The sequence below is a fragment of the Tenebrio molitor genome, chromosome 1 (genome assembly GCF_963966145.1).
Source record: "Tenebrio molitor chromosome 1, icTenMoli1.1, whole genome shotgun sequence".
In the NCBI taxonomy this organism is placed as follows: Eukaryota; Metazoa; Arthropoda; class Insecta; order Coleoptera; family Tenebrionidae; genus Tenebrio; species Tenebrio molitor.
In genome coordinates, this window is record NC_091046.1 from 45,467,942 (window position 1) to 45,494,975 (window position 27,034).

General features: G+C 45.6%; 1 protein-coding gene and 1 long non-coding RNA gene across 5 annotated transcripts in view; one reads left to right on the forward strand and one right to left on the reverse strand.

The window, feature by feature from the left end:
• Positions 1 to 27,034, forward strand: part of LOC138137767 (discoidin domain-containing receptor 2-like) — a 213,298-nt gene that overhangs the window by 132,881 nt on the left and 53,383 nt on the right. For all 4 annotated transcript variants that reach the window (XM_069057332.1, XM_069057324.1, XM_069057341.1 and 1 more), the window contains exon 4: positions 24,997 to 25,228. In XM_069057332.1, the coding sequence (XP_068913433.1) occupies positions 24,997 to 25,228 (232 nt within the window). The remainder of the gene's footprint in view (positions 1 to 24,996; positions 25,229 to 27,034) is intronic.
• The window catches only part of LOC138138207 (uncharacterized), a 112,493-nt gene that overhangs the window by 13,807 nt on the left and 71,652 nt on the right, over positions 1 to 27,034 (reverse strand). The window lies entirely within an intron of this gene.

Below are 27,034 nucleotides of genomic sequence, written 5' to 3' on the forward strand. Positions count from 1 at the left end.
ACTTCGTTCACCGCACGGCACACTCCAGAAATTAACGCAAACATGTCCTACAACTCCAAAACTTGTACTTGCGAGACACGGTTAAGTACACTTTCAAACTGAGGAAATATTTTTACGCGTGCGACTCCACAAAATTTGTTAACTATTTTTAGGATTGGTAGCAGAAAATTTTTCCCACGCACGACGATTCCCAATGTTTTTTAAAATTGTTTTTTGAACTTTCAAAACCTTCAAAATGACATTTCGCAAAGTAGTGCGCGAAATCGATGTTCGCGCACTACTATGCGGTCCTAGGCAGGCCATTTTGAAACACTAGTGCACTAGTGCTTCAAAATCATCGCAAAAGCATTCGCCTTTTTGAGCATTCTGAAAATATTTGACTTGACAATAATAAACTCTGGTTTACAAAACGCCATTTCTACAATTTGGATGATGAAAATTTCGAAAGAGTGAAAATAAATTTGGCAATGGACAAGCCCCATCCTATTCACAAAGGGTATACGACAAATCAGACCTAATGTTCGTTTCAAAAAATATTATACAAACTTCGATGCGAGAAGACGTATTCGGCACATTCGCGCAAATGATGGACTCGCCGCTTCGTCGCTCGTGCTTCAAAAATGTCTCCTCGCACTTATTTCGTAAATAACTATGTATTTCTTTGACAATCCAACTCGAAAATTTTTAACCAATCGAATTGCAGCATTTGTCAAATTTGGACCAATCAAATTGATTTATAGTGAAAAAACACCGAGTAGAGTGAAAAAGCAACCAGCTGAGTGAAAAAACAACTAGTGGTTTTTCAGCGAAAAAATTTATGTCAAAATGAAACGTCAAATTTATTAGGTCAACTCGATAAAAATTTTCTCGGTGGATTGTCAAGTCGAATACAATAAGTGGTCTAATTTTTTCTGCAAAATTTGTCATTTAAGACATTCGTAGCTTTTGCTTTTGGAAAATTACACTCGTCTCCTTCGTCGACTCATGTAATTTTCGTTGCAAAAGCTACTCATGTCTTAAATGACAAATTTTGTCGGAAAAAATTAGACCACTTATTGTATTATATATGACAAAACTGCACTTCAATTAGTCATTTTTACCTTATCAATGCATGTTACTGCCGTATCTTCACTATCTTTTGTAAAGGAAACTATCTCTCCTCTTGATCTTACCTTGTTGTGAATTGTATATCCGTTCTGACAGCGGAAAGATATCGCTTAGAATCTCTAAAGTAAATTTTAAAATAAGGAATGACGTGAAATGTGAGCGACATCAAATATCATCTGTGGTGTCATAGTTCTTGAATGCTTCTTATTTTTCTTTTTTCTTCTCTTGTTTTTTTATTCCTTTGTCCGCTAGAGGACATTGTAGTTAAGTAATGAATGACCAAGTTAAATGAATTTAGCGTAAAAGGGTCGTTGTAAGGAAGGAAATGGCAACTTTGTTAAGGTAGAAATTGAAAATATGCACGTTTCGAATCTAGGACTATGAGATCTTTTGATGTAACTTTTGAACACGGCAAAGGGGAAGAAGTGGGAGCGGGTGTCCGCATATTAAAAATACTTTGTCTGGAGCTTGGCAAAATAAAAAAAAAAATAGCAGATGGAGCGTTCTAATTGCCCTTCGGAGTGTGCGTTCTCATAATAACGGTGCTCTATCTGGGCTCGGTATCGGCGCTAACGTTGCGGAGAGGCGCAAGTCGGAATGTATTAAAACGCAGCGAGTGAAAATATAGATAAAAGCGTCCTAAAAAAAAACAACCTCGTATGTGAAGTCACGTTCAAATCTCTGCATCGAGACATGAAATATGGACGAGGCCCGAATGATAGACCGAGAAAATGAAGCGACAGTCGAGCAAACATCGAGGCGCGAACTTAATATCAGATATCGGCTGCTCCACTTACGGACAGGTAATCAAAAGTTGCGAGCAGGCCCCATAAAATATTCAGCTCGTTTTTCTCGCGCGTTCTTTTGTAAACTTGCAACAAATGGGCAGAAAGAGGCGGCCGGTTCTCAACTTTGTACGACGGTGCAGCCGAGATTCCCCAAGGCCTATTATAAGTTTCAATACCGATATATCATGTAGCCACTGTATTCCAGCTTCCCGATAAGTTTTGCATGGTTTAGCAAGATTAATGAGCAGTGTCTTTCAGACGGCGGCACCGACGATAACGTTTCGGGAGGATGTCGACTTTGAGGCCGATAAGAGGGCCTTTCGCCGCGACCCACGAGACACCTTCTCTCCGCTGTACGGCTTTTTCCACCACCACACAACTGCGAACACAAAGGGCCCGCTTCGAATGCGCTCCCTCGATCGAATGATCGATTCCTCCATACGACTCCGAGAGCTAATTAATTGATGGAGATGCGGGACGGCAGGTACACGAGGGAACGGTCTTTCGCCGTCTCCATCAAAAATAATATCCAGAGTTTTCTTGGTGGAGAGATCCATCTTCACCTCGGGAGATGCCCGCCCGTCTTTAACGTGCTCGCAAACACAATGGCCACAAAGGAAATCGGGACCCCGAGATAAGGAGCATCAACCCTCCCGGCTTTCGGAGAAACGTATGCCAGATTCGGAACGAGGAGGGATCCAATAAAGCAATTTTCCGCGCGTTTGATAACGTATTAATCATTTTTTGTGGTCACTTCAGAATCGGCGGCAAACGGACCGAAAAACGACAAAAATCGGAAGACGACGACGACGACGAACGGTCCGCGAAACGTCCAGAGCTGGTCCCCATCGTCGAGCGAACCGTTTCAGGATTTGTCGTCGTAAATCACGTGGAGCTAATAAAACTCGAAAACTAATCTCGGCGGAGATTTTTTTCCAGTTCACCATCGACGAACTGATTTACGTACGAACCTTGCAAGTAGGTATCGCAAATTGAGTTGGACGCCGCGGGCTACCATTTGTAATATTCGGCGGTGACATCCTTATTACGGCGTTTGTCGTTCTGCATTCGATTTTAAAAAATCGATTTGCGTGCAGACTTCGTCTCTTCGCGAAAGCCGACGCGAAGCAATTCACCGTCGCCGAATTGACTGACGCGCACGTCTCAGACACACGTGAATTTCGCCAGCACGTTTCTTCGTACCTACTTTGCCATTTTCCGAAAATTCGGACCAAGTGAACGATGATGGGATTTTAGCCGAGGGAATCCGGTTAAAATTCCCGTCGAAATGGACGTCATACCCGTCTCACGATCCGTGAAAGTTCATTTAAGATTCGCCATTAACCGACATTTTAATCAAAACCTAATAACTTTTCCAGATAAAATCAAATTATTTGCAGTGTTTATCCTCTAAACGATTTGGTGCCGGGGTCGTGACAATGTGACGGCCTTAATCTCGATCCGGGAGTTTCGATCCGAACGCGACCCTCGCAATCAGTTCAGTATTCAAGAAAGCACCAATCGACATTACTTTCCTCCGGAATTTATCACTACAAAGTTATGCAAATTTTAGGTGTTCTTCAGCTTTCGAACTTTAATCAAAGGCGACGGCGTCAGATCGACCCCGTCGTCCATGAAAAAAATCCACCGCGATCTCGATAATAGTTCCGGTCGGCCATCTTTCATCGCTTGCCTCCCTTTAACGTTTTAAAAACGTTTAAACAGGGTTTAAAACAACGAAAACGTGTTGGGATCGAAAGAACAAGCATCTCTTTTTGTCGATGAATTCCGAAAAAAGACGAAGCAAGGTTTACGGAGACGAAAATCTTTGTTACGGGATCTTCAGCAGGAGTAGCGAAGATGTTAACGTCAAGAACAACGGTGCAGATCCATCGGACCATTCCGCGTTGGCGTTATCCGTTTTCCCTCGGGGCCGGCGGCGTGCAGGTTGCAACAGGATCCTATTAAAGCGTCCGCAGTTCGTCCTGGCGACGTCCACCGTTCAACCCCGGGACGTAGCTGTAAATAAGGTGCGGGGGAGGAAAAACGCTACAACGTATCGCTGGTCGGGTGGAACGACCGGCAGCGGAACGAGCACACAGCGAGGGAAATCAGTCGAGAGGAAAATAGAATCCCTTTAAAAACAGATGCCTTTGGGTCACAAACCAAAGTGTATCTCCTGTGCGGCCCGATGTACTGTGAAGGAGCCGCTCTCCCGTGCCCCGGAGGGAGACATGCAGAAAGTACGTCGGGACACGCCCAGAAAAGAACATAATAATTTAGCTGAAAGCCCACCAAGTGGGCAATATTCAAATTTGCCGCTCACTCGATCATCCCCGTTACGCATGCAAATCGGACACCGGATCCATAAAAACACACACAAAACTCACCCCGCAGAACACGGGCCGCACTATAATGCGCTTTAAATAGCTACAACTCGGTCCATCCCCTAAGTGAATGTGTGTGGGGGGGCACGAAAATATTTGACGGCGCAAATAAATCAGCTCCCTCCTCTGTGTGTCCCCTTCCCTCCTATTCAATGATTTAGAAAATGAACGCGGCGGTTACGGCCGGACTGCATATGCTGCGTGGGGCGCGCATAAAGGTTACGCTGGGGGGTTGCGAGGGTGCTTTGCGGCTTGCGTATTTTTTATATTTTAATTTAGTCGCTGGCGGAATTTCGCTCCCGCATTCATACATGGAATATTTCAGCGTTTCGCCTACAGAGATACGCGAAACCGTGGTAAATCCTGCTGCGAAATTATAAAGGCACCCTCTTCCCATCAGCTAATTATCTCTAAACATCTCCTTTTCGAATAAATTTAGGGGAAACGAAAACAAGCCCGACCTGAATAAGATCGGCGGGACTTTGTAACGCTCTATATGCTTTGAGGGAGGGGAGGGGACAAGGTGTTCGCCTGGTGTGGGGACCGGGCCCCCTCGCGTTCAACCTTTTAACATTTTTGATTGAGTTATTTAATTAAGGCTAATGCTCGAGTCCATTAATGTTGTTTGTTAACTCGCAACATTACCATAACAAAAGGATGGTTTTTATTTACCTACTTCCAAGCTCCGGTCTTTTTCTCTTCTTGTTCGACTCTTTTTTGTTCGTCGACTACCCAATTTTTCTCGTTCGTTTCGGAGTAGGTAAGTACGTACGTACCTACGTACGTTTTCACATTTATAAATGGAGCAACAAGATGAGTTCACGACGAGACGCACATTATACGAAACGAAACTAATGTGGAAAATCCGAGTTCGTTTGATGTTTTTGACAACAAAGTTACAACAAAGATGAAGTCTTTCGAATAGTGAATTTGAAAGCCTCTTTAGGCAACAAATTTGTCGTTTTGAATTCGCATAAACGATTACCGACAACATTTCAAACTGAGAGAGAATTTCCCAGAACAAAATATCTTATTTCATCGCGTAAAACCTATCCGGCACGGTTTGCCTATTTATGGACGTCTTTAATCCGGGTTGAAAGAGGCCCGGGCCCGCCCACCCCCTCGGCATTCGAGACGAATTAAACATGCAAGAGCGATAAGTGGTCTGATGAAAGCCAAAAAGAAGAGTCGCACGAAGCAGCAGCAAAAGCTTCATTTCAAACTACATATATCGAGTGTGTTTTAGCGCGAGCTTTTCTCGAATGAAATGTATAGGTAGATGATGGGTCCAAGTTGAACAGTTAAAGATCTTCGGTTCGAGTTGAAAATTTGCCAGACCCGAGAGCTGAACGTGAAATGCAGGTGGAAACCGTCGGGTAATTAGTAGATGGTAAAAAAATATATATCTCTCGCCAAGTAAGACGGAAAATGGCCACCGGAGGGCGTAGCTTTCGTGCTAGTCCGTGGACGGCGGCGCTAATGGCGAGTTGCAACATTAACCGGTACGTGCAGTACCGGCAGTTATTTTAATGGATCTTCGCCTTTTGTGTTTTAAATATTCCCCGAGTAGCTTATGAAGCAGACCGGCGCTTAAAACGCCGTATTTAGCAAGTTTAAGTGGTCTCGGTCGTAACCGGTTGACAAAATTCCGCAACAAGAGCCATTCCCGAAATTCACTTGCGATAATCGAATCCGGGGCGCACCTGATGTCCGTCCCCGGATTACAGAGGTCATAATTTATATGACGCGCCCCAATCCGACCGCGCCGCAGACGCGGTAACACTTTTAAATGATTTTTTAAGCACTTCGGCGGCGGTAAAAGCCCTTTTATTTGCGGCGATGTATAGGCTTTGTTACGCAGTCCGGACATAATTCCGCACACGTACGTGCCCCAGTTCGTCTCCCTCGTCCATCCCCTCGACGCCTGTGGCTCTTGCAAAGTGCCGCCGACCGAAACATTCGCGTACACGCGCTATTATATGTGGAAAACATGAATTCTCCATCAACGGCCGCAGACCGGGGCTCGAAAAAATACAGATGGGGCTCCGCGACGGGTTCCCATCGTGCAATTTACATTCGGACTAATTCGAACGCGGGGCCTCCCAATTTTTTTTATTTTTGTTTCGAAACGGCGCGTCTGGCGGAGGCGGCGCGATTCACGTCAAAGGTCTCCGTTTTATGAGACGTTGCCGGGAGTCGAGTCGATGCGAAACGCTCGGGTGCACCCCGGTTAACCCACTAACACAGAGCCGGGCTCAGACAATTAGTCAAAGTTGCAAGACTAACACAGGTTTTCATATTTCCCCCCTTGTTCTAAACTTGAAAGTTGAAAACTAGGCGCGCTTTACCTTCGCCATGATGTGCTCGGTGGAGCCTGACACGGAGCAGAGGGACGGAAGATTCCTGACTGGCGGCGGTGTAGCTAGAGCTAACTTGGCGGTTACGTAATTTTTGTTCTGTAAACTACTTACTAACTGCTGCTCGAAACGGATAGTTTATCAAATTGTTCCTTTTTTTTATCGCACCGCATTCGGTTTGCCTGTTTATTGAAAAAGAAAGGAACCTAGACCGGACCTTTGAGGAACTCCAGACTTGGACTTGTGTCATCTCTAGTTAAATCCAAAAAATCACAGAAAGTACTGGGCGTTTGGCTATAATTAAAAAGCCTACCTCTTTGGTGGGGTAACTGTTTCCGATTAGCCTCGCAGCGCAGGATTAACATCCTCGTAAATGGAAAGAGCGTTCAACCCTTTGCCACCGTTTTTACTCTTAGTTAATCACCAGAATTCGATCGACCGTTTTGGCAACACCACCTTGCCCACGATACATCGCCCGTGGATTGTCCTTCGCTTCTGCGGCGAATTTAATAAATTCAAACAACAGTACCGGCGGCCGACCTAGGGCGTCATAAGACCACCGCCAATTTGAATATGTGTTAATATTTGCATCGGTTCAGTTGTCATGTACGGTCCGCTCCCTCGGGATTAACCGTTATTCACGCGAGATGCGGGACCATTATTGAAATGGACCCGACTCCGGACCATCTGGGGAATTTGCCCCAATTAGGATCGACAAACTCAAACTAAATATTGGCAACGCCCTGGACGGGGGCGGCGGACGACACTCCGATTCTTTCCGTCTCGCCGACGCAAGGGCGGCGTTCCGAGGTCGGGTGCAATCCTGTCCTCAGCTGCGGTGGTACGCGGGATGATGCGACAGCTCGAATTTGATTGATTGCTTGCGTGCGGTGACAGGAACCAGTTGAAGCGCGTGTGCGTGTAATAGTGGAGCTAAATGCCGTGCCGGATCGGGGGCCTTACGTGTCTAGAATTGATGATACGGCTAATTAAACTAGCACGGGATACTGCCAGACGTACTCCAGCAGTAAGCAGAAGCGCCACCGAGAACCGTCAGCCACTCGTTTTGCTCGTTAATAGGCCCCAAACCGCATCATAGCGCCGTGGAAAACTAGCCGTATTAATTAATATCGGCCACCTCATCACCAAATTTTACTGCAGCGAAGGGTAAACTGGTCCTTTGCGGTCCGGTCGTGAGAAACTGGAGCGGTGTGAATAGGGCAGGGCAACGGGGGCGGTTTTACGCGAATGTAAACGTTGCAGAAGCTCGAATGCGACTCGATCATGACGGTATTATGAAAAGGTGATGGTGATTCTTCTCACCACCATTGTCTCTTGAAGAAAACTGGCTCACTTTTGACCGTCGATGCTATCGCGTTGTTTTGATTTGATCTGCCGAAAATGATCCCAATTTGTACACGTAGGAAATGCCTAATCGCTTCGCGAGTTAGCACTCGACGGATGCGACCATTAATTCGAATTCGATGGTCGTTCAATTCGCAGTTTATGGACGTGAGAAGTCGGGAGGCCAAAAACCGAAATTAAAAACCATTTTACCGCAACAAAAAATCCGCGATTGCAGCCGCGCACGGCTGACGCAAGTGGAATTTGCGAAAGCGATAGGGCTATTATTGTCGATTCAATCGAAGACCGCCGCCATGGAGGCCGCGGTAAACGCGGAATAATGAAACTTTCATTGCAAAAAGCTCTCGATCCATGCCAAATTGAACTTTAATGGCCCATCGGATGGCGTGATACAAAACAAAAGTGCGTTATTCCATAACGAACCGATTAACCGATTGAAAACCGAAACGCGCTCGCGCTATTTGGCGCATTAAGTTCTGCAAAAAGCTCTAGTCGCTCGGTGTGAAAAACGCAAGAATCGAAAAAAACAAAACAGACGGTCGGAGCTTTTGTTAAGTTGCATGCACACCTTTGACACACGATCGTCCATGAATTCCCTCTGGTCTTTGTGTGTCGTTCGACACGGCTTTGTGCATAATTGAAATACGCGCGAGACCGACTTGACAAATGTTACTCCCCGAAACAATCACTTGTAGAATATCTTGACACCTCGGCATTTGCGCGGCCTTCCGAAATGAAATACCTTCAGCGTTTCAGTTACGCCTCAACGTTATGTCAGTTCTGCAAGATTTATTCTTGTTTGCGTGGGTGTTTACGTTCGCGGTAAAGGAACAATGGGGGATGCTCCTAATCCCCGGTAAGGAAAGGGGCTCCTCGATGCCAAATAAAACCGCCTTTATGTAGCTCAAGCTATCTGAAAGTAATAAGTTGCCGGGAAGGCGGAAGGGGCCGTTCCACGTCAATTACCCCCGGAATTAGCCGCCACGATCTCCTCCGACCAGACTAGGCCGGTTGGTCATCCTCCGCAGAAGCGACGTCACTGAAGACGATCCAAACGCATCTGTTGAATCCTCCGAAACTCGTTGTTGAACATTTTTGCACTCAATGGTGAAATTAATTTAAGCCTCCTTTCACGATCGAAGACCAAGATGCATCTCTTCGATTCCAACAGCGAGAGAGCGAATCAATCTCGAGCGAATGCAAATAAAACCACCCCGTCATAATGAATTACAATAAAAAGGCCGATTCCGGCGTCGTGATGGTCCCGTTTATGCCCCAATAAATTCGGTATTACACGGTAACTTTATTATAATGCCGCTCCGATATTCCATAAAGGTACACGGTCGGCGCGCCGTAAAAACTCATATACCACAAAGCTTTTAGATAATTCAGTAAGCAATTTCAGTTTTATTTCATAGAGTAAAATTCATCGTCCCGTCTCTCCCCGAGAGAAGCTTAGCAGTAAAATTACAGGGCCATCTCTCCGGGTTCGGTCAAAATTTTATCGCAGGTGGAGGCGAGCCGAGTCGCGTCCGGCCAATTGCGAAGGAGGTTTATTCCCCATCAAGTGTTGGGAGCAGGCCGTAAAACCGGCGAATTACACCGAACGGAAAAAAAATATTCGTCGTGCGGTTGCATCTCCGACGCGGTCGCCGCTCCATTATTCAGGGCGAATCGTAAAATGCATCGGAAACTGCATCAAATAGTTATGGCGTGTTGCTTTGTTGCCACCGTTGTTTTTAAATAATTTATCCGACGGAAAATATTAAGGGTCGCTCCGAACGGACGAATAGAATAAATAGCGGACGCTTCCGGTTGCATTTTTAATGGACGCTGCCGGTCATCCCGCGAACTCTTTTGCCGAAGAAGGTGAAAAAGTAAAATGCGTCGACGGCCGGCAACACGAGAAATAGGGGTGTAAGATGTGAGCGGCGACGACGCCGACGACGAACCCCATTTGTATTCGTGCCGGTGGCGGTAACAAATCAAAATTGCGCGGTTCTCCTGTGAGCTCAACTTTTAATAGTGCGGATGCAATTTGGTTTAAGTTCTGAAACAAACTGCAATGCATATAAATGCACAAATTTTCAAAACGTGTCGGATCCGATGTTTGCACTCTCGTCAGATTGCTTCGTGTATCATGCGGTTTTACCGTTCTCGGTAAATTATTAAAAAATAATCCGATGCGGATGCTTCTCTCTCCGTTGTTTTTCTTTCCGCGTAAGGGTTCGGTCTCCACAATGTGTTTGTTGTCAGTGTGTTCCTCGAGGCTCTGTGAGTGCCCGTTTTTATTCAGCCCTTCATACCATCGCGCAACATCTGTCGCGGTCAAGTTGTATGTTTTTCCAATTTTGATTCTAGTGCAATTACAGTGTTACATCTTCTTTCGCGATGCGCGAATATTTTGTTCAGTTATCGCGGTTCTGAAGCCAGACACGAAGACTGTTGAGAAAATGCAATTTGCCAGTAGAACATAAATTCATCAAAAACTATGTCGCCGACCAAGAAAAGGATTAATTTCAGCGCGAGATAAGTTATTAGCGGGAAAGAAAACCCACTCGGGGAGCTCCTAACGTTATTAAGTGCTTACATAATTCCACAATTAAACAAGACCTCCATTCTTGTCGCTCCAGATTCGACCGAAAGAAGTGGAGTACGGCGGCACATCTGGACCGCCGCTTTCCGTTTTAATAAAATATTTTCTCGAGCCTCGTAACAAGTTACTTACTTAATTGTTCGTAAACATAGTGGCATTTTGTAGCCGAAACCACTTTACGTCCTCTTTGCGGCAGGTGCACGATCCAGGAACGAATCGCTTCGGGAGATTATGAGATGGTACTAATTTATTAAAGACGGCCACCAAGTCACGGAGGTTCTAAAGTGGTAAAACTCGAGACGGTCCATTAATAAAAACCCGACTCCCGCAATTAGGTCCTCGATGTCTAATCCAACTCCAAGTGGAGGAGGAGAGGTGTCCGACGACAGCTGCAGGCGTCGGCGATACGCCCCTGATCCATAGGCAACTAACAATTCTGTTCCCCGAGTTGGGCAACTCTTCAGACAAAAACTTGTTGGATTAGTCCTGGTGTTGATCTACGCGACGCCGATCTCCATGGGAAGATATTGATGATAATCGGATCAGGGTTGTTAAATGGGAATACTTTCGATCGCGGCGTCGGATGCGTAATTAATTTGGCGTCGTGTAGCATTTGCATCGACGTCGCTGTTTGCTCTGCAGGATGCAAACAAGAAGGCAGTCGAAAACAGCTCCCTTATCTGCGGGCGTATATATTTAGAATTCCGGCTGTTAGTGCGTCATTTGAAGTCGGAAAACAACGTTATGTGAAAGACGGCGCGGATATGAAGAGGACGAAAACTGAATCGGGCTGAATTCAATTTGAATGTTAAAGCAGCCCGGCTGATTATGTTATTGGTTGGTTTAACTCGAAATAGGTGAAGACAATGAGGTTGGCATCCGGTCCTTATCGCTCAAGACGGTTAGTCATGTTGCGGCCTGACAGCTAATCCCTCCTGGATTATGCAAACAACGGAGAGAGCCGCGCCGTCGAAGGAAATGTTTATATTCCACGGATTATATTGTCTACAGTTGCGAATTTTGATACGATAGAGAGGCCCTGCCCGTTTTATTTAATCCATATTTACATAAATTTCATTTCATCACGCAACTTGCCAACTGGATTACCGCAGATTCGCGACTCGTCCGTCCGTCCCCCTCGTCGTCCCGTCCGACCGTTCTTTCTTCTCTTCTTCCGTTTGACCATCGACGGACGGTCAGCCGTTTTTCGTTAACGGCATTGTGCAAATCCCCGGCGACACTAAATCACCACCCGCCCTTTATATAACTTCCAGACTTCGTCGGCTCTGTCAACAGGTGATTTTTTCCGGCACGCAAACACATCCCAACAACTCGTTCGCTTCCTCCACGCATCGCCGATTCGCCCCTCGCAATTAATAAATCCGAAAGATCGATACCGCATCATCGGCGAAATCGCTGAGCGCCGCGTAAACACACAATGTGCAATCCACCGCGAGCCGGAAAACCATCGCCGACGTCAGCGTTGCGACCGCCGATGATCAGCAGATATCCGCACGAAATGCCAATTTCGATTTTTTTGCATGATGAAGAGGTTGCATCGGAAATAACAACGCAAAGGACGAAATCGTGAAGTCGTTCTTCTCCCGCTATAGGAGACATCGAACTCGGAACGGATCGCTGCAATTTTCTTTCAAAATGGGGTGAACAGTCTGGGTCCTTTATTTTTGCACGTTTCAAGGAATCTTTAAAAGAAAATGTTTGAAATCTCTACCGAGTCCCACGTTGGTGTATCTTTTTTTTTTTAATTACAGTGCTAGCTGGGGCGTACTCCAGAGATCTACCCCCCATCCGATAATAATCATTCGTAATTTACGTGTTTGCATTTGTAAATGCATTCGTTTATTAATTTGTTGGTTGTAAAATCTCCTCCTCATCATCTTGATCCTTTTCCGAGATAAGTTCTTATCTTTTATTTGCATTTCTGTTCTCTCGTCTTTTCTTGGCGTCTTTCTTTTTGTGCTTTCACCTGTTGTCGACGAGCCGCTCCTCGCGGCGAAGGATTAACTCCTTCAGTCCCTCGAAAGAAACGCGAAAGAAAAACACAATCCGGAGGACGGGGAGCAAGCAATCAAACCGGGGCAATTTACATTTTCATTCCGGGTTGCAGTTTTCCGGTTATTCATATCGAGTTAATCCGCCTCCCGGATAATGGCACATGTGGCGCGTGCTCGAGCCGGTATCGATCCACGCACTCGACGGGGTTGCAACGGCTCCTCCACGCATCGGCCATGCACCGCTCGGAAACTGCTCCTCCAGGACGAGGACATCCAGACGGAAAGCGAGAGTCGCTTGATACTTGCAATTCCGCAGACGTGACACACATACCGAGTTCGTTATCAAGGCAAACACGACGCCGCCAACAGCCCTTACACGTCGCCGCCTCACGGCCGCGATCGATGGATGCGTCCCGTTCACTCCTACGAAAACATTTCCACTCTCGCACACGACCGACACCGGAAGGAAGGACGAGGGAGCGGCCCTCGGAGAAGAGGGACACAACCGCCCTCGAACTATCAATCACGGACGGTGCACCTGCAAAGCGACACGTTCTTCTTCTTCTTCTTCGGCCATCAACGCGGGGCGGTCGGATGGCCGGATGGAAAACGGAAGGCGGGGTGGGAGAACTGCTGGATAGATACATTTCCGGGGCAATTCTTCTTCATTTTGATGGGCCGAGAGGCGACGGCTACGGTTGTTGACTACGGTTGTTCGCCACGGCGGTTCGAAACGAAGACGATGCTTTTTGCTTATTCCCCACAATATTCTTTTCTCCTCGAATGTGTCATTTTCGCTGTCGTCGGTTAAGTATTCGAGTCACATTAAAGATAAATAGGAACTGTTAATTTTATTGAAGTCGTCCTGTCTTTCGAGTAAAGACAATAACACACTGTTAAACACAAGTTACCATGTTTTAGTTAACAGTTACGAGTGTATATCACATTGTGTGCAAACGTTGCGTCTAATTTACCGTTGAAGCAATTACATTATCTCAAACATTGCTGCATTGCGTTTAATAAAGTCATCTCGAAATTTGTTCGTTCCTGGAAAGGATTTTGTCGGTTTGTTTAAATTGAGAAATTTAGAACAACTTTGTTCGTCGAGAGTTTCTTCAAATTGTTATTTTTTATTTTCCAAAAAACCGGATCCATTTCATCGACTAGCAAACATTATACGAACCAAGCGAAATTTAAAATTGTATGTCTCCTCTCTTATTTGATATTCAACGAGAGAATGATATCAATTCGACACCCAGTGATAGAATAGTATATTATATTATAAGTGATAGAAATCCATCATTATACGAGAGTGAGAATTTTGACCAACGAGTGCGCTTGCGCACGAGTGGGACACTTCTCACGAGTTTCATGATGGCATTTCGATCACGTGTGATATACGACGTTTTGTCTTATAGAGGCAAATAATCCAAGAAATGAAGATTCATTCAAGCCAAATGACAGCTGTCAAATTTACTCACTTGTGAGTACTTTATCTCAAGTAAAATTGCAGCTGTCAAATTTACTCACTTGTGAGTACTTTATCTCACTTATGAATAATATTTGATCTCTATCACCGAAAACAATGGTCTAAGGTAGCTCAAAAACTCAACCTGTAAGATAAAATACTAAAACCCACGGCTGTCGGCCAATCAATCCCTCGTATTTACATTCTATCACCGACAGATCGCCAGTCGGATGCGTTTGTAAACAATAAGTCGCGCATTGCGTAACAACCGCTAAATGGGGAACAATTTTAATTGTCAAATATTAAAAGTCAAGTTAAATTTAGTTTTTAAAGATTTTTTTCTTGGTATAGTCGTAGAGAGAGTATTGTCTTCAACTCGCGTATAATGGCTATCATTATACGCTCGTCGAAGAAAGTACTATTTTGCCTCGAACAAGTTGATATAGCTCGAACGGTAAGTCGGGATGCACCATCGGTCGACCACAGCGGTGGGTGCAGGAAGGACCGAACTCTGCACGTTTTGCGAATAAACATTATCCGTCGAAAATCGAAGCCGTCACCGTTTAACCGGCGAATATTAACGAACGAGAATGTATCTACATCGGCGCGCGTATAAATTACTCTCGAACAAAAATGACGGTGGCTCTGCAAAAACGGAGTAATATACCGATATGACAGGACTGCGTGGGCCCAGCGATAAATCTAAACAAATGTCACGAAACGCGGAACTTTGTTTTCCCATAAATCTATGGAAGTTCATATGAATTTATAGCGCAGAGAAGACGCCGATAGTGGATTTTAAATTGTCATATTGCAGTGCTCAGCCTGATGATGACGTATGCTGCAATGCGCGTAGCCATGGTAACACCTGGACGCCAGGTTACCGACTCCAATAACCCCGTAATTGCGTTAACCCTTGTAAACAGTGTAGCTGACGCCGCCGCCGGATTATCCACAAAATCGGAGGATCGGTACCCGCCAAAAAACCGGCGCATACGAGTTGGCGCCGCGGTCCAAATTCGAAAATCAACTTTCACGAACGACGCCGCCTCCCCTTTCCCGATGCAGATGCATAAATTCGAGTAAACAAATTGGAAAGTCTTTTAAAGTCGGCCTTCGTCGGCGCAAAACTTCAAAGTCCAATACAACTTCATGGCGAGATTGCTTCGCGTGAAGAATTAGACCTGGAGACGTCGATTGATTCCCCTGCTTTGTCGTTGCGTGGATTCGTCGTGGAAGGCGATCCGTTTTTTTGTCAGCGCGCACCTCTAGACAAATGAAACTCGCTTCCGTTTGCACAGCCCGAAAAAGGGGGAGCAGAGGGGAAAATGGTTGGAAAGCGGCCACCACCAGTTGGTCGTGCGCGGTTATGTTCTTTTATACACGGAAAATGCATTTTCCTTCTAAACGAGTTTCGCCTCTCGCGGTGTTTCCCGTTTGCGCTCCGGGTGTTCGTTTTGCACTCGTGTCGAGGCCGCTTTTTCGGAATAAATATTTATACGTCTTCGTCGACGTCGACGACGACATCGACGGTGACGGGCACCTGTTGCGCGACTTTAAACAATTACACCTAATAATATTCCAAATCGGGAGGCGGCGGAGTCGAACGGCGCATCCGAAGAAGGCGGCTGGCTGGCTTATAACTTTTTTCCGCTTTCTTAATGCGTTCGTCTGGAGGGAGCGTCCACGCTGACAATAATCGCGGCCGAATGACGATGACGATCTTTCCCAACGATACAGTTAACAATGTACCGCCGCTTTCGGATAAAGGCGAACGGCCGTCCGGGGACGGCGTAAACCCGCCGCATTAACCGAATTACCGCTGCAACGAATTTATTCGGCTCCGGCGACGAAGTCGAACATAAAAAGGACATCGTCGTAAAGCAGAGGGACGACAGTAGTTCTCTGCGTAATGGGTTCAGATCGGTGATGTGGTGGTGATCCACTTCCGGCGTCGGACGACAACGACGGCGACGGCGGTGGCATCGTCGCCGTGAAAAATTACAAACTAATCCGGCTTTTATGACGCCAAGGTGCTCACAATGGGTCCAAAGCCCGGCCATCAATACACGTCGCGGTGAATGGAAGGGATCTGGGCGCGGTAAACACAACAATAAGAGTGCGGGCCGCGACCTGAAAGAGATGTTTTAATATTCAAAGATTAGACGTAAATATGTAAATAATCGTTAAAGCGAGGCACGCGCACTTGACTGATGATCGGCGTCAACTTCGAAACCGCTAACAAAGCGGCCGTCTGTCACGCCGAGACGAAATATAAATCATCGAAATGAACAGTCCGCGACTCCGGAATTCCTCTCGTTACGAAACGAAACGAAACGTCGTCCGTATGATCGAAGGCGTCCTCGAAGAGCCGTCGCCTCAGGTGAGCCGCTCAACTCGCCGAACTGCGCCTAATTTATCACCCCCGACTTCCCGAGATCAAGAAGAATGGCTCCGGGACGAATGAAGAGTTACAGATGCTGTGCATACCACTCCAGGTCGGGGCATAACTCACTTCGTTCCCGCTTCCTCTCGAACTTATATTAAATCAGCGAAAAGTTAACTCGCCCCCGACTTATGAATCTCGATCTCCGTCGACTTAATTGACCCCCGAAAAATCGTCGTCGACGCCGACAGACGAGACACTTCCCGATTCGCTTTTAATTGTGCAGCGACGATTTCGATTGTGGAGTCGAACGAACGTCAATCAGATTTCCATCGTTCGCTTCCCGGAGCTTTCTCGAGCTCGCGATTTTAAAGAGGGAATCGCTTTCGGAACCCCTCGACTATCGCGAGCTGATCAGAATTCAGGACGGGGACTTTGAAATGCTCGAAAGTGCATCGAAGAATAGCGAGTGGAAAAAGAAATGCAATAAATAGGAAACGTATTGCGGGAACGGCGGCTGAGAGAAAATCAAGTCAATTTGTAGGTCGTCTTCAATTGTAAACGATATTTATCGATGAGAGAGAGCTCAACGATTTACCGTTCCGGTGAATAATCATCACGACGCGGATTTTACCCGACAAGTCGGTTAAAATGCGACGCATTCGCGCACACCATCGACGAAGGAAGTGCAACCGCAGCTCGACACCGAATCCCGTCAATTTGAAAATCTCCATTTGATTCAGCGCCTCCAACTCCACCCCCTCCGCCGTTTCCGTTACGGTTAAAATAAGACGAATCACGGAAAGAAAGCCGCGCCAACTCGGTCGGACCGATATATTCCGCGTTCCCGTAATCCTTCGGCCAACGGTGTAATACCTGTCATCAATAAGGACCGACTGGAAGATTACCGAGATTTCGGGTCATTTGGTACAGTTTAAAATGGAGCACCGTTGACAGAACTTTTAAATTACGGTCGACTTTCCCGTAACCTGCGCGCCCACTTATAACGAGCTGATTAAAAAGTTCCTGCCGCATAAATTCAAGTTTTATGGCCGTTTACTCTCACAAAGTAATGCTCTATACACAGAAAGCGCATTATCCTAGCGCCAACTCTATTCCACCTGTACATCCCCCTTAAACAAGTTCTCGAGAGTGATATTAAAAAATTACGGCAAGGGTTCGGAGGAAGGACACGACCTAAAAAATAAAAAAAAAATCCAGGAAACTTTTTTGCCGCTTCAACGACATCGAACTCCTAATAGTGGTGATGGGTTTCTCCTCGTCTTTTGATTTTTTTTTACCGGCAACATCAACGACGCCACATCCTTCCTCGTTTGGTCGCAGGCTTCTTCCCTAATTCTCCTTTTAATTTTTCACATTTCTCCCCACGCGCAACTTACGCCACGCGTCCCACAAAATGTTTTTCGCCGTTCCCCACGTCTTTTTCTTTGCTTTTTTTAACCAAATCTCGGAATTATTTTTTAACGTCGTTATTTTCTTTTCTTGGTTTTGCTTTTGTTGTTTTATCCTTTACGTTTACGTCGCATCCCCCGGCCGGATCACACCATTTTCTTTCACATTCCGTACACGTCACTGCCTCTACGTTAATTTTTGTTTAAAATGTCTTTCAGCCCGTCACTCTTTGAGGACGCGTTTTTGGACCCTTTAAACCCTTCAACGATCCAGCAGAGGCAACCGTTCCCTTCTGGCATCCGAAATCGGTCCGGTTGCGGGGCAGGCATATTTATGGCGGATGTGATGACAGCAATAACGAATTCATTATAGTTTTAATGAAAATATGAAACTCTAATGTGCTATTCACGCGAAACGTTAAAATATGCAACAGACTGGGAAATTATGTAAAAAGCAATTACATATTACCTACTGGCCTGAAACTAAAAATTAACAAAAAATAAATTGGTAATGAACGGAGGTCGTCCGTCGCAAGTTCATCTCCGGAATGAGGTTATACCGACCGATCTTTCGTCGAGGATAATATCGCGTGTTCATGAAATCCTGGGCTGAGTAGGCGTTGGAAAAATTAAACCGTCTAGAACAGTGTAAAGTTTGAATTTCCCGCCGTTTGACACGAATGACATTTGTTTATGTTTAATCGCAACATAATTAAACATGTTTGTTTTCAGCAAAGGGTGCCCTTAGATATTTGCTTCGAGAATAGGAATCGCTACGTTATTCTATTTTTGATGTAAAACATTGCAAAGAAAGAAAAAAAAGAAAAAAATTTTGGCTCTAAATTTTAGGTTAACTGTCAACATGCTCCAATTAATCTACGCTTTAAAAAAGCACAACAATTGACGGTTTCCAACGCCTTCCCAGCCCAGGATTTCATTTGAACACTCGATATCATCTCATCATCACTTTCGAAAATAAATGCAAATTTCATCTCGGCTTGCTCGCCGAACGAGTGCTATCGATAATAATGAATTAAGTGCGTACGGGCTAAGTGCACCCTAATGTCGAGGGGCTGAATGCAATTTGAGATCTCGCCGGGATAACAATAACGTCGCAGTTTGCGTCAAAAACGGAACGTCAAGCGTCGTCGCTGCTGGAAAAACCGGTGATTGCGACGTCGAATCGATCGGGATTATTCGATTGATTCCTCCTCTTGTATCTATCTCTTTGGCCGTGAGATGGACGATTTGTCAAACGATCTCATATAGGAACGCTTTCCGACATATTTCCCTGACAAAAAGAAACTCGTACATGGTCACTTTGATGAATCGTTCGTGCCCTTTTAATCTTCCTCGCTGTCGCGGAGCGTTTAAAATTATATTAATAGCGAATGTTTGATAAATGATTTTCCTATGTATTCGATCGGTGCATTGTTTTTGCGATGCCGGTACGGTCGTCGCTCCTTAATTGACCTTTCAAAAGCAGAGATTTCAATTACGCGAAGAATTATTATTAATTGTTTCATATCGGCGACTGATTAATGGCGCGGAGCGGTCGCTCTCGCCGATGATTGCAGGTAATGACGACTCGCGGAAGAACAATCGGCGCTTGTTTTCGAAGGGAAGACAAAAAAAAACACACCGTTCGTCCCTTCGCGTTTACAAACCGCTTATTCAACCGTAGGTGGTCATTTGTTTCAGTTTCTCCATCCCTCCGCGGAGTAGGAGCGCGCCCCCTCGCCCAGTATATTCAGGACCAAAAATAATCCCTGTTGTCATAACAACAGCCAGCAATACCATATCCGAATCCGAGACTAATATCCTGGCCGCTGCGAACTCCCCGTCCCCGAGGAGTCCGGAATTAAGGTGGACGAATGGTCGACTAATTGAGGCCATTTATTTTACTACCGGAGACATTCGAGATCGAGTCGTTACTTTCTATTTTTACCCTTACCACTCCCACGTCTTCCCGAACTCGACGATGACTTGCCGCGAGGACCAGGACGAAGTGGAAACAATTCGCGGAGCGGCGTGTCCTGCTGCACATCACTCTCGGGTCTGCGACGTAAAAGATAATTTTAGAAACGACGAGCGAGCGGCTTCCTGCCAGGATCGCGAATCGAATAATCGGGCCCAATTAAGCAAGCATCGAAGCAAGATAATACGAGTTTATTCGCGAATCTCCGAAAATGGCTTCATATCTTACACATTTAATTCCCAGCTGCACAAAATTAATTAATTAATCCCTTAAACATAAATTAGAAGGCGGCACCGGTTTCTCTCGGCTACACGTCTTTTCGCACTTTATTCTAGACGTTAACGAATAACAAGAACCGTCTCGTATCACCGTTAGTGAATAAGCTATGATTTCTAATCGAGTCCAAGTTGGCTCAACGGTATCTAAATTCGACCTTTTTGCTGGCTACGTTGTTACTGATTACATTTGTACGGTTAATCTTCGCATAAAGACGTCAAGTGTGAAGAAGAAGAAACTCTTCTTGTGTTCTCAAATAAATCTTCTTCTTCGACCCAACAGTCTTTTCTTTTCTTTATTTCCTAATGGATAGAATACTCGTTCATTGTTTGCACGGCGCCGACTAACCTGTATTTCAGGTTTCTTTTCCACAGTAAACTGTAACAACGACATGCTGATGATTTTAACAATATTAATGGGTGGGTCTAAATACAAGAACATTCTCGATTTATTAAATACAACACCATCCAAGTCATCGAAGCGATGACAATTTGGGAAACAAAAAAATAACTAAACCCTACATATGATGCGTACAACGCTGGCCGGTGGACGCCTGCCTTAATCCTCCTTGTGGCAAACGAAACTCCACGTCCGACCAGTTCCCCCCGTCATCATTCGGAGTGTTTCACGTCCGCCGGTGTGAACCCGAGGACAAACCCTCTGCCCGTTCGGGCACACCTGTCTACATTGTTTCGAAATTGCCGATTCGTGGCGAATCGTGTGAATTTTTATGTCACTCTTGACGCGTCTCGAGGCCGTAAAGATGTTGAAGTGTTTATTCGGATGCAAATGCGTGGAAAGACGCCGGAACACGTTTCGGTCCGCCTTTTCTGTGGTAGCTTTGGCGTGGCGAATGCACCATTCTAATTTACGGCGTCATCCACATCACGACATTATTAACATTCGGCATTTATGGCCGACCTGCTCCGTACCTGTTTTAATAAGATTTACGAGTATTGCCAGCGATCAGAGCCACTCGGTCAAACATATTCGTACGGGGTGACATGTGTGAGGCCGTTCCCAATCTGGATAATGTCGCTGCAACGCGACGCAGACGGAGAACGTCGAGGGGGGAATCACGCGATTATTCCCTTTTTACCGACGAAATCGATTTTTTATCTGTTCTGGTGTGTAAGAAGATTTCGGCGGGGAACTCTATCCAGATGGGGGCATAAATGCCGCAACAAACGCGCGACTCGCGTTCAGAGGGTGCGGTTTCTATTCAAAAAAAAAGGTGAAACGCTCCGGCCATTTACAAATTCTGGATGCCACCCCTGAATTCAATCCGTCTGGATGGCGAGGACCGTTCGCTTTGTCACCAATTAGATTTTAACACCGCTGCAATCTTGAAAGTGATATTCTTTTATTCGCCTCGATTCCGTGCATCGAGTTTGCCACCCCGGTTGTCGAGTGGGAAACGTTGCGTCCCCACAAAGAGCCGGGAACGTGAGGGTGTTACGAATGAGATATGCGAGGAAGTGTTTTATTAATGGATTTTTTTATATTAGGCGCAATTAGGGCTTTCATTGCAGCCGACCGAGCTACGCGCTGCACCGAACAGATGTGTCGACTTCTATAAAAGTTTTTTTTTTCATTTCTATAAACATTTTCTTTACCTCTTTTCCCTTGTTTTGTATCGTGAGCAATACAGCTTCCACCATTGTTGGGACAGGTTTATTCGCTTGTCTACGCTCAAGTTTCCACAATAAATTTCCATCGTTTATCGTGTTAAGCACGCGATTCGAAATATTTATTTGTATCACAAGGCTGAAACTGTCATTTTGCAAGTGCGAGCACGGTTTGTGAGCAGAGGCGTCAGCCGAGGCGCCCCAAATGCAAGCACTTGCAAAACAGTTTCTGACGTATAATACACAAACATTTTTCGGTCGACAATTTTAGTCGGATAGGGAATTTATTTTTCTTCCATTGGCAACATAAAAGATCCGAGAAGCGACTATGACACCACGAAACTTAATCAATTCCTCAAATATTCAAAATCGCGTCGTCCTCTCTGTTAAATATTCCTAACCCGTCGCCAGTTGTCCATGAGTGGCCACCCGCCCGTAAGTCTGATAACCCCCTCGACCTCTGCGTAATTGAAATTAACTTCTTTAGCGGTTTGTCCTCGGCGCGACGAAAGAAATAGCCCGAAAACTGTCGTAGACACTTAAAAGTGGTAACTTTCCGGTCGCCGTCTCCATAAAATTCCGGCTCACGTACCAATTCTTTAACGATTGTTGTAACAATTTTGGAAAAAGTGGTCCGCGCAAGACCCGCCGCGGTCTAACGACGAATTTATACGAGACGTCGCCGATAAATGATGGTGACATTCTCGGGCACGTAAATATTCCATTGCGGTTCTGTGTAGGTACTTCTTCGTATACCGTCGACGTGCATGTTAATTAATGATCCGTGATCGAACGGTGGCATCTTTGACGTCGTGTCGATTAATTAGTCTGCGAAGTGGGACAAAACGAGGAAGCAACAAAACAGCGTTTGTGCCCCAGAAACTCCGGATAGAGTTGGGAAATAATTCGTCGGTAAACTATTTAGAAGTAATCTTTCGGACGGGAGGACGGGATCGGTTGTTATGCGTCTTGAGTCTTCAATCCATTACGGTCATTAATTATTCATGGCGGCGGCCGCTCTCGCTCCAGATATACTCGAATGTTGGGGGACTGGTGTTGTGGTCTCCTCGCCACACCAAATGTACGGTGAAAAAACGAGGAAAACTTCATCCGTTCTAATTTGCCGCCGTAATGTGTTCTTAACTCGGGAAACTGCGATCGCCGTTAAACTACTTCTAATTGATGGCCCAACTTTCCGCCGTATTAGGGCGCGGCTGCATTTTTCCGGAGGACAAAGGCTCGAGGTTCGTCGTCGTCGTCGATTTCTGGCCCCACGACCGACCTCGACGTCGCGCCGCCCCCGAGAACGACGACACGATAATCTCATTTGTAGTTGGCACGATGACGACGTGTATCGGTGTTCGACGAGACACGCTCTCGCGCCCGTTCCCGGGCACTTCTGGCGAAGTTTCCCGCTCGGAGGATTCCGCCGAATTACGCTGTCAATGCAAAACCGATATGAATTACGGCCCTTCTCCCTTTCCCATCCCTTAAGCCCGTCATAAAACTTACGGCATCATCTTTAACGGCCACAAAGCAAACAGATGTAGTGGTTCGAGTGGTGCGATAAGTGAATTCGGTCCTCGAGAAAAGTGCAAAGTAGGCAGCGTACGGGGCGATATGTGCTGCGGCAAGCTCGTTCCACCCCCAGGATGTGTACGTACCTACTACGGCGGTGTCGAAGCTACGACTACGTTCGCACCGTCCGCTTACCTATGCAACTATGTCCCGGTCGTAAATTGGCCCGACGTCCAGGACCTACGCGAAATATTTAATTAAACCGAAGTCCAAAAGGTAATTGGACCTTAAATCGTCCCTCCGACGCGATATGTCACGGTAATTGGGCTCTTATTTTAGTCAGCCGAGTCCTATCAGCGTCGTTGTTTAAATAATTAACGTGCGCCATCGGGACGGACGCTCTTTTTCGATTATCGGATTAAGAGGCGCGCGCGAGGATTAATATGCAATTCAGATTGAGTCTTGCAAAAGTTGAAACTTTATTACTGATGTGCCAATAGTAGCTAACTGAAACAGAACTTCCTGAAGTTGAGTAATTTTAAGTTTTCCAACAAGTTGCCGTTGTAAAATTAAATTAGCTCGACGGGGGTCAAAAAATGTTTGTTCTTTTTATGAGCGCGTCTGAAAAAAAATCAACAAAGAACACCATTTCGCATCTCTCGCGGTTAATGAGACGGGATGTAAATTTATTACCTGGAAACTTAGAAAAAAAAAACTGAACCAGAGTATACCTACATTTCCACCTGTATTTTTATTTAATTATCCGTTTGAAACGGAACGGGGGAATCCGAAAAACAAAACGGGAACCGGTGGTAGAATCTCTATGAAACTGCAAAATTTTTGAACCTAATTAGTGTTGTTGTAGGATCGTTTTGTAGAAGAGACTGAAAGAAATAATTGTAATTGTTTGTTAGGCAACCAGTAATACCGACGATAATACAGGCACATGTTTTCACCGTTAGCTGTTTTAACCCGGAGAATCGATAAAAGGATAAAACGTCTCTGAAATCTTTTTTTTTTTATTCGTGGAGTTGCGATCGTGCAATTTTGACAGGTAGCAGTCATCATCCAATTTAATAACCCCCTGGCCCATTGTTCCGTCAACGTAAAATTTCATAATTAAACCGTAATTCGCGGGCTGCGTAATATTCGAAGCCGTTCTTTCTCAAGTTCGAATCCGAATTGAAAAGATGCCTTTCTTTCACCGCCCCGAGGATATTGTTACGATGCCGTAATCTGGCATTAATCAGAGCGTTACCATCCATTATCGCAGCAGCGACCGCAACCGACAATCGGGAATTGGAGTGCAATCTCTGATCAAATAGGTATTTATTAGATCATTAGTCCCCGCCCGCGTACGTCGAGCCTGTTGCAGGACGAGCTACACACACGTGATCAACAATTTACTCTTTCGGCCTAATTGAAATTCTCCGCAATTGTCTGTTGAGCGCGCGCGATACATCCAGTTTTAACATGCACCATAATGGGTCCAAACATGAATATGTGCGCTGTCGGACCGACGTGTTCAAATTTATAAATTGCATCAACAATTAATTTTACCTAGGACGTCCTGTGAATTTTCCTGATCGATCGCGTTTGCCAGTTCGAAAGTAAATAGTAGAGCTAGACGAGCTCGAAACATTGCGAAATGGAAACGTAATGTTTGTCCAGTGGGGACAATTAAAACTGTCGTTTCAAAAATGAATTTGTTCCAGGATTCGGCAAGAGAAGAACGGGGGTGCTTGGTGTCCGAAGGCTCAGATCAGCAGCGAAGTGCGCGAGTACCTCGAGGTGGACCTGCAGAAGAACCATCTGGTGACGTGGACCGAAACCCAGGGGCGTTTCGGCAACGGTCAGGGCCAAGAGTACGCGGAAGCTTTCCTGGTGGAGTACTGGAGGAATTCCATGAACCAGTGGATCATCTACAAGGACTCCCGAGGAGAAAAAGTGAGTGTCCTGCGTGTGCCGTCGTCGACTCGTCCGATCAGCCGAACGCGGTCCGTCGGTGTGAAATATTAAAAAGGAGCGGCGCGGCGCGGCGCCATCCTCCAGCGGGACATTTATCTTAATACGTAAATAGTTTGCCGGTTCCGATTCGAAATGAAGATTTATTTGCGGATTTTAGTATCCGTCGCCCGACAAACTTTAAAACATCCATTTTAATAAACAACGTGAGCAACCGTAATAAAGCGGGACACTAATTGTTAACCGCTGCTTATGGCAAAGTTGGAAACTAGGATGTGGAAGGCGATTATACACTGGCGACGGAAGCGTCCCCGGGGAGACACCCTGGCCCCTGTCCCGTCTTACGCGACCGTAACTTCGTGCAGAAATGGACGAGACGCCTCGACCGAGGGACACCTATTTATGATTTGCATAAATTAAGAAGGATAACGGTCCGGATCCGAACTTATGGAGAGGACGATTTTTGATGAGACGGTAAAGTGCACTCCGGACGGACATTATTTTCTCGATATATCTCGCCGCCGGAAAATTATCAACGGCACCAAATACGACTCGGAAAACATCTCATCTGAGAGGGCGATTTCAAGTTGACTTGCGACGGTCGCAACTTGTATTGTCATGGTAACGGCGCAAAATTGCAAGTTTGAGAAAGATGACGCATATTAGTAATTAATGTGTAGGACAAAGATAGCTACACATTTGCGCTGCACCACCATGACTTGAAATCGGGCTCTAAGAAAATGACAGTAACGCCGTTGAAAAAAACCCGACAGGGATGGATGACGCCCTCGGAATAATTTGCCGATTGAAACCCGATATTAGCAACATTCTGCGTGGTAAATTGTTCCGGGAACATCAAGAGAAATGCCGTATAAAGCCCCCAATCAATCGAGAATGCCGGTAAACAATGTTTGCTTTAACACCGGATCCAGAATGGTACCTATCTCATAATTCCGACTAACACAGAATGCCGAATGATGTAATCCTGTTAATGTTGAATAATAGGAGTGAATGTCGGCGGTTATACGGTGCTCCGCTCGAATTATAATGAAACTGAATAAATTCTGTTTAACGTCGAGAAAATTCCGCCGATTTATTGTGTTGTGAATCTCTATTTGGCCCGCACCACCTCCCATTCAATAATTAAGATTATTCCACAAATCTGGAAAGAGCCGCGACCGACGCTCTCCTGTGCCGAAAGTATGACGCCCTTAATGATTTTAAAGGCAGGTTCATTAACCTCGAGTAACTCCGAACTCGGGGCGAAATGCAGGCTTCAAGTTTCGGATTTATTCCCCCGAAGGAAGGATGCGGCGAAACCACCACCTCGTGGAAATTTTAAGGCGAGATTTAGCATCACTGTAACGTCGTCGGGTTGCGTGAGGTATTTTTCCCAGCTAGTTCGAGATTAAAGTTGCAGTTTCGGATGCGGAACGTGCAGTATCCATCCTTGTTCCAGTCGATCCGGAGCGGTTCGGCTTTTATTATCCGTTCGGAAGAGCGCGAGGAATGTTTTATTCCGAAAGGGAATCCGTAATGCTCTGGAGAAAGAAGTGTAAAAAGTGGAATTCGCTCGTAATAATATTACGGACGAGTTTATAATTTTATTTGTAGGACTTGAGCGACTTAAATCCTAAGACCGTAAGCGACAAGTTGATTAAAAAGTTTAAAACTAATTTGTCGTTGAGAGACCATTGATACGTTCTTATAAACTGTCATAAATCTATTTGCCCGAGTTGTATTTTACGCCACGGAGTTTTAAACTTTAATTAAATTCGCACTCCTTAA